Source organism: Gavialis gangeticus, unplaced genomic scaffold, assembly GCF_001723915.1.
Source record: "Gavialis gangeticus isolate Ggan-Ray unplaced genomic scaffold, GavGan_comp1, whole genome shotgun sequence".
Taxonomy (NCBI): domain Eukaryota; kingdom Metazoa; phylum Chordata; order Crocodylia; family Gavialidae; genus Gavialis; species Gavialis gangeticus.
In genome coordinates this window covers 171,609,712-171,618,042 of record NW_017729032.1, presented here as the reverse complement: position 1 = coordinate 171,618,042, position 8,331 = coordinate 171,609,712, and the positions used below count along the sequence as shown (strand labels likewise).

General features: G+C 44.2%; 1 protein-coding gene across 1 annotated transcript in view; it reads right to left on the bottom strand.

Moving 5' to 3' along the window:
• Nucleotides 1-3,083: 3,083 nt before the first annotated feature.
• The window catches only part of CLCN4 (chloride voltage-gated channel 4), a 60,745-nt gene continuing 55,497 nt past the window's right edge, over nucleotides 3,084-8,331 (bottom strand). Inside the window, exons 11-12 of the mRNA XM_019525538.1 lie at nucleotides 6,244-6,460; nucleotides 3,084-3,479 (exon numbers count right to left, since the gene is read on the bottom strand). Of these exons, the coding sequence (XP_019381083.1) occupies nucleotides 3,389-3,479; nucleotides 6,244-6,460 (308 nt within the window). The 3' untranslated portion in view covers nucleotides 3,084-3,388. The remainder of the gene's footprint in view (nucleotides 3,480-6,243; nucleotides 6,461-8,331) is intronic.

Sequence of the window (8,331 nt, the reverse complement as noted above, 5' to 3'; positions counted from 1 at the left end):
AGGCTGCACTCTAAGTGGCTCTACCAGCCCCACAGAGCTAAGTTTGGTGGCGGGAGGCAGCAGGAGAGCCAGTGGCAGAGCCACTCAGAATGTAGCCTTGGTGAGCACAGCCTGGCAGCGGGAGACTCCACAGACCCACAGCTGTGAGCCTGGCTGTGGAGAGACAGTGGCAGAGCCACTTGAAGCACAGCCCTTGCTCTAAGTGCAGCCCTGGCCAGTGACTCCATCCCGCTGCCGGCTGCCAGGCTGAGCTCCATGGGACTGCAGAGCATCCCACAACTGGGCTGTGCTCACCAGGGTTGCACTCGAATTGGATCCACCACTGGATCTCCCACCATGTCCAGCCACCAGGCTGAGCTCCATGGGGCTGGTGGCGCCACTTGGAGCACAGCCCAGTGGTAGGAGGCAGGGAGAGCCAGGGCTGTGCTCCAAACAGCTCCACCAGCCCCACAGAGCTCAACTGGCTCTCCCAGCACTGCTAGACTCTTCCCAGGGGTGCAGGCCCCCAGATCTGCACACAGGATGATGGGAGGCTGCCAATGCTGCCTGGGGCCACCAACAGCACCAGTCTTCCCAGTGCTAGGTGCAGGATGCGCCCAGCGCCAGTCCCAGGCAGCAGCGGCAGTCTCCTGTCATCCTGCGTACAGATCTGGGGGCCCACACCCCTGGGAGGAGTCTGCCACAGCCCTCCTGGGGGCACAGGCCAGATCTGCGTGCGAGATAACAGGAAGCTATCACTGCTGGCAAGTGACATGAGTTTTGCTTTTAGCAGTTCGAGATGTGGTTTCCCAGAAACCCCTGCACCTATCTCTTTGAAACTTGGCAGGCTTCATGCCCTCAGAAGGGGCTACCACCCCTGCAGTTTTCATCAAACCCAGGCAGGAAATGACAAAGTTATAGGCACTTTCATGATTCCCCACTATAGCCTACGGGCAAAACATCGAAATGCGTCAAAACAGTAAAACAGTTTTGACGAAATGAAATAGAGCAGTGCTTCAAAATGAAAAGAAACAATGAAACGAAACACCGTCCCATGAAAATGGTGAAACAGAAATCAAAACAAAACCATGCTATTTCACACTGCCCTAGAAAATAGGTTAAGAACCACTGCTCTAATCACACCTCTGTGACTTGGAGAGAAAATTGTTGCATGTTTCCATGAACAAGTCTTTGTATGGATAGACTTGGGGGGCTGTGGGGTATGAACACCTTAAGTTTAAGACCACAGGATACCCACAGCTTGAACCCAAGCTGTTAACACTAACTAGTACCAGATTAGCTTGTATTCACGGTTAGTTTTACCAGAGTTGCCTCAAACAGGTACACCAGCCTAAAGTCAGAACACTTTATTGTTTCTTCGCAAAACCAGCATCCCTTGCAAATTGTTTACTATTATAATGCCATTAACAGATCATATATTAGCATATCTTGTAACCAGTGCTATCAAAAGTAGTCAGAGAGGCAGCCCTTCCCAGTAAAGGAAGGAGTCCCCTCAGTTTTGACCCCTATCCTCAATCAGCAAGGGGAGGAAAGAGGGAAAGAGGTAAGCGGGGCATGGACCAGAATCTATGGCCCTCGTCTGTCTTCCAGGGCAGTGTTTATCCATTAAAGTCATAGAACCAGAACTCTCCTGCTTTTCTTCTCCTCTGTCTTCATATATCCCTCTGGTTGGCCAGCTTTTATGAGTTAGATGGAGGACACAATTGGCCCTTTCTAGCCCACAGCCTAGTGTTTAGGGCACTCTCCTGAAAAGTGGGGAGCATGAATTCAAACCTCCTCAGGGTGATGGGCACCTTTCTCTGGGCTAGTGGCCTAACCACTAGGGCTAATGGATAGTGAAAGGTATGAGAGAGAATCCAACCCCCTTCCCTCCCCACTACCCATCCCATTTGTTTTTCTCTGACCATACTTTTAGGGCCTTTTACAGAGATACATACTTTCCCAGTTGAAAATGTTTAACCATAGAGTATAAATGGCTTTAGAGAATCCCTTCCATGCATGCCCATAAGGACAAATTTAGTCCCACAGGTGGGAATAGGATCTTATATCTGTGCAATTGGCAGTTAGATGTCTTTAGGCAAAATAGGATTTTTGAGCCAAAATGCCTACATTTTGCATCTACCCTGACATCAAATTTGGAAGGTTTAGCATTGCCACCCTAATGTACTCAGATCTCTTTTCTACCATGAGCTTTTAAACCTACATTTATGTGAAGTTAATTGAAAAAGAGGATAACGACAACAGCAAAAGCAAAATATTAATTGCTTTTCTGACCCCTTGTCCAAACAGGGTGCTGTGGAGGGTTGCAACTGGAATTCTATACATGGCACAAGCTGCCTTAAAAAGTGGCAATTTTAGTCCTGTTACAGTAAAGTAACCTGTTAGAAAATGCAGACAGTTGCCAATTAAAGGACAAGAAATTAAATGGGAGACAGAAAACACTGCAGAGTTTCTCTTGTCTGAGGAAAAAATGTTTCGTTTGTTGACATTGTGGAGAAACACCCAACTCTCATTTAGAGTCAGTGGAAGCTGGGTTTCTTTCCTCTGTGCTTTTACACATTTCTCCCATGGACTTTTGCACTCTCTCCAGGGTAATAGTAAATTACATAATACTAAATACAGTACCAAAAAATGCAAAACTTGCATAGAGAAATAATGAATCTTTACAAATCAATTAGTTGCTGCATTTCAAACACTAGGTACAGAGAACTGTGAGACAGAATTGCTGAACTACTGGTATGTAAGTAGAATGGCTTCAAGCAGGGGGCAAAGGACAAGAGGGTAAGGGGGTGGTGAACTAGAGTGCATTCTTGCAGCTTTATTTCCACCTGAATTTCACATTAATTTTTACAAAAATAGATGGAAATGACAAATTTCTCCATAAATAGGATGATTTTTTTTTCTCATGAAAATACTTCCGTATAATTCTGTAGCAAATAAATAACCATGACTTCAGTAACAAAACAATCAACATGACTCCTACACACACAGTTCTCTAGTTTAGACCTCAAAGCTTGCTTATGTATAAATATGTTTTCGAGTCTTCACCTCTGTTTAGTGAGTTGTTGTGAATGTTGGTGTACTCCTCTGGTGCCCCTGGCTGGTTGTTGCCACACACCATATTACTTACACTTCCTCCATCCATGCCAACTCAGCTGTTAGGAAACTCATTAAGGAAACACAGCTTGATTTTTGCAGCTGTATAGTTTCAGAATTGCCTACCTGATTAAATTAAGTGCCATCCTGCATTCACTCCCCTGTCATGACTTGGGCCTGTCCTCACACACTTTTTTTTCTCTTTAAACAAAATGAAATGCCATTCGTAGCCTTTACATTACTCTGGAAGAGATTCCTTCAAAGTTATTTCTTTCCATCTCCTCTTACCAGCCTAGTTAAACATGATAGATTCAGGGTCCTGATTTGCCATTTGAGCCATATGTCTCAAGACATCCTTTTTAGTTATAATGCCCAGCAGCCTCCTGCAAGAAGAAAGAAATGAAAGAAAAGGTTGCAGTTATCCATTTTTCCTGTCCTGCTGTAGGTGCATTTTTAAGAGCTTCCATACATCTCATATGAACCTGCACAGCTGTCATTGTTCAAAAAGAATGATAATATTTACAAAACAAAATCCTAGATAATATGTTTTTCACTATTTTGGTTATCATTGTATATTATAAAAATGAACTGTCATCAGTCTCATATATTTTTGTATGAGAAATTATATGGGGTAAAATTCACACCATTCACTCCCCACCCGCATACCCCGGTGCAGAGGGTGAGCAGCACAAGATGCCATACAGAAGTACCACTTACATTGTTTAAGTGGTGCCTAAGAAATTTAGCCTGGCCCAGAATGCCAGCATGTATTCTGTTTTAAAATTCTGAGAGCCTTACTTTCACTCAGGAGTATCTTACTATTCAGGGAGGTACTCTGACTATTGTGAAACTAAATAAGAAGTTGCTACTCAACAAGAGGTATCGAATTTTGGAATTTGGCCCTTAATAATCCTTAATTAGCAGGGCAGAGACTGGCTGGATGGGCCAGTATCTTCATGAATCTTGAGGGGCCAGAAAACTCCCTAGCTTTTCACACTTCCAGGAAGCAACCTTTCCCAGCTCATGAACCCTACTAGACACTGGAGCTTGGAACCACATCATTCTAATAGCAATCTTGCCTTTCACTTCAGTCACAGAACATGTGGTTAATGCTTTAAGACTTGCTAGAGCTAAAAACCAAGAACGAGTTTTTTCCAGAATCGTGAGTCCCCAGTGAAACACTTTAGACTTTATTTTGACAGCTACTGGGCACATATAGTCAACTAACAGACACCGATACTTGGCACTTCTGAAAGCAGCACTTACTATTTTGCTGCCCAAGCTTTAGGCACCCAAGTTTGAAAATGATAGCTCAAATCTTGATAGCCTATTTGTAAAAAAAGGTAATCACTAGATCCTGAATTGCAGTGCGTCTCTGGGAGGTTTTGAGCATGTCCACACAGGGCATCTGTTCATGTGCTCTGGGGTGAGGGAGGTGGGTGTTTTACTTAGAGCACTCCTGAGAGCTACTCTAATAAAAATGCCTGCAGTGTCTCATGTATACAGCGCCCCATGTTTCAAGATGGCAGCAGGGGCACTGTTGAACAAGCTTTAGTTAAAGTGTCCCCACTGCCATCTTGAAACATAGGACGCTGAACACATGAGACACTGCAGCATCTAATCAGAATGCTCCAGCAGACTCGATAGATTGAGTCTGCTCCGACACGTCCTGATTACAAATCACCGGAGCACATGCAAAAGTCTCCAAAGTCTCTGTCTGGACCCAAACTAAGCCCCACCCACTGATTCTTATTTGGGTGCCCCGGAGACCAGAAATTACATGAGCAGAGGCTATTGGAGCGTGCAACCCAGGGCCCAGCTTGATAATTTAGCCACAAACAGGCCTTCATATCTAGCAGAAGAAAATGAATAGAACATCCAACACTAGGAATGTTTCTGAGAGAGGGAGCAGTTTCAATCTGAAACTCTTCCCCTCTCCTCATGCCCTCCTGACACTGAGGTGATCCTGGTCTGAGGAAAGCATGGGGCGTAGGACTTGGTTTTGGTCTGCAGAGTGAGCAGGGAACAGCAAGGAATTGCTCTTCCACTTGAGTCCACCACCTCCATGGTATATCTTTGCCACTCCTAGCTAGGAGGCAGCAGTGGCCAAGGAAAACCAACTGGGACCAGGAACCAGACTTGGGGACACAGCTTCCCCATGTCAGATTATCAGTCCCTGGGTTTTGCAGTCCCTACCACGCTGCTCAGCTGAGCAGCAAGGACAGCAAGGGAAAGCCAGAGGGAGCTGCCCCCACCATATTTTCCCCATATCAGAGACTGCCTGGTTTGAGAAGGAGACAGGGAGCAATGGGGAAAATGACCCAGCCCATTCCCCAAACATAGTCCCCAGCTGAGGAACAGTCAGGGAGCAGCTGTTGCAGATCCCCTCTCTTCCTGGACCAGACCAAAAAGGCAACATACAAGTTCCCTTGCAAACTATCTTGAAACCTTCCAGGTTAAGAATTCAGGAGAAATTCAATTAATACTTTCATGTTTCTCATTTGTACCAGGAGAATGGTGATTCTCCTAATAGAAATGTAATATGGCTTCTGTTTTAAGAGAGTGTAAGAGTAGTACAAAAAGGAAGCGAAGGGTCAGGGGGACTTGTCTACTGAAAGCTGCTCTGGGGTGCTACCAGGTCATGTACCCAAACAGAAGCAAATGGGCTGTCCTAAGGTTGGAAGGAAGGCTGTATAGATCTCTAAAACCAGCTTGATTTATTTGAGAGAACTTCCCTAATGCAGACAAAACCATTTTTTCACCCATTTGATTCTATTATTGCTCCTAATCTTTTTCTCTCATGTGCTTTTTCTGGACTTTTAACCCAAGGACTTCTATTTTCACCACAATCAAACTGGACAGATTTATTTTCCTTTGTTGCCATCCACATTGTGATAAGTACTTTGCACCCATCTTAGCTTGCCTGGGAATCTAGGAGCAAACAAAGTATTTGCAAGCAATGCCTCCAAAAAAATTAAATAATATTTACCCAACTGATTTCACAGGTGACAGTTTAATTAGTTACTGTCTATAAATTACTTTGAACACTATGTTATTATTGCTTATTATTATAGCAAATTGGCTATTGCCCTTTCCTCCACTTTTAAGGGTACTTGATCATTCTGGCTCACGTGTACATGCACTTACCCACTGCGAGTGACAAGACACTGTCGGAGTCCAAGTTTCCGAAAGATGTCCACCACTGTCTCCATCGGTGTGTGGTCAGTGACGGTGAAAGGACTCAGGTTGAGAATGCGCCGTAGTTTCAGAGGATGAGGGCTGTTGGGTGGGAGCTCTGGGGGATCTTCTGTGAAATGCACAATGGAATTGCTCACTACTCCATCCTGACGCTGTCGTGCATTCTCTGTATGACAAAGAAAGAAGGCAAAAGCTAGACCAAAGTCAGTAATAACTGGCACATCCCCTCTTTGCTCTTCACATGCCAAGGTGCTAGAATAAGGAAATACAGAGCAATCTTTTGCATCTCATGGGACCACTATTGTAATTGGATTGATGTTATGATGCAAATGGAATTGGAGTCATTAACATGCCCCTTTTTATTCTGCTTGGGACTTTCTCTTTTCCAATGTGTTATTTCTTGTGTTAGGGCAGAGCTGTCCAAATGGAAGCCCATGTGGCCCATGGGCCCCTGCAGCCACTTCTCCCACTGAAGCCCACACAGTGGGGAGCCTTGTGCTGCTGGCTGTGTCCAGCAGGCAGGGGAGCCATGCACCACCATTGCTTCCTGGAAGCCACTGGCATTACCTGCACAGTTAGGGACCATGTGCCACTAATGCACCCCAGGTGGCAGGGAGGTATTCTAGGTGGCAGCCCCTGCAACATGCACTCTGTAGGGTCTGGCCTCCAGCTGTGCTAAAGTTGGACAGCCCTGTACAGGTTATTGGTCATTGTTTGAAAATTCAAATATTTTGACACTATTAGATTTACCAAGCTACACAATGCAACCCCAATGTACAAAATTCACTCAGGGTGTCCAGGTAGGGGGGGCTCTGACATGGCAGAAATGTGGAACTTGTTGAATACTTAGTGAGCAGTCTCTAACGTGCACCTGATTCAGACTGACGTGGAGGGGAGGGAATAGCCAGTGGGTCTAGACCACTGTACAATAATCTGGCAATGAACAACCATTCAGAGAGTGTGTAGGAGACAAGGCTATTATAACCAAGCTGCCATTTGCCCTGCCCATAAGATATGGAACAGATTCTGCTTGCCTCAAAACTCCTCATATGAAGCTTAGGCATCTAGGCTTAGTGTGGGAAAAGTGTGAGGGGAGATTGTATTCCTGCTTTTAAAACAGAGTAGCAATAGTAGGAAACATGAATTCAAATACATTATGTATTTGACCATATTCCAATTCAAAATCCATTGCTGGCACCTTGATCCAACTACAAAGCGAAACTGGCAGCATGCTAGGCTTTTATAACTGTTCTGTGCCTTTCACCTTAATGTATGCCTTTAACAATTGTTGTTAGAGTAGAAACGACTGATCTTTGTACTTTTCTCCTCACTGGCTGCTCACTTCCTGTTCAGCTGCATGTGGTGCTAACAACATGAGAGATGAAATCCCAGGGATGATGATAGACCACCTAAAACATATCTTATGGGTCTTTTTTCATCCCAAATCTTAGAAAATGGTTAGAATGATCTCCTTTGATTGATTCAGGTTGCTTCTACTCTTGAGCAGTACAGCAGCTCATACTCGATGCAAATGTATATATTCTCAGAGCTCATTTCCATCAATCAAAGTGCAGAAACCTGCTTCTTTGACTTGTCATATGGGGACAGTAATGATTTCCAACACATTCAGCTGCATTATTTTTCCTTTAAAGATCATTCTGTTGTAATATTGTTGAAAGCAGAACTTCTCTGGTTCAAATCTAATATCACTGTAGCATGTGACTTTCAACCTTCTCACCCTACATATTACACATCCGACTGCAATTTACAGGAACAACGTTAACTTTGCCTTGTCTTGTTTTGATTTATTAATCTCATTTTCAAGAGTGGATGTGTCTGCACAGGTCTTTGCCATATTATGTCATGGTAACAAGTTTTGCATTCACCTAACTGAAGATGGTTTATCTGACCCAAAATAAGAATTGTTCCATATGTAAGGAAGCTTAAATAAGCCAGCAAGTTGCTTACCCTCCTTGATCTACACTCAAAGCAAATAACACAGGGATTTTAATTACCATTTCTTTAGAACAAGTACCT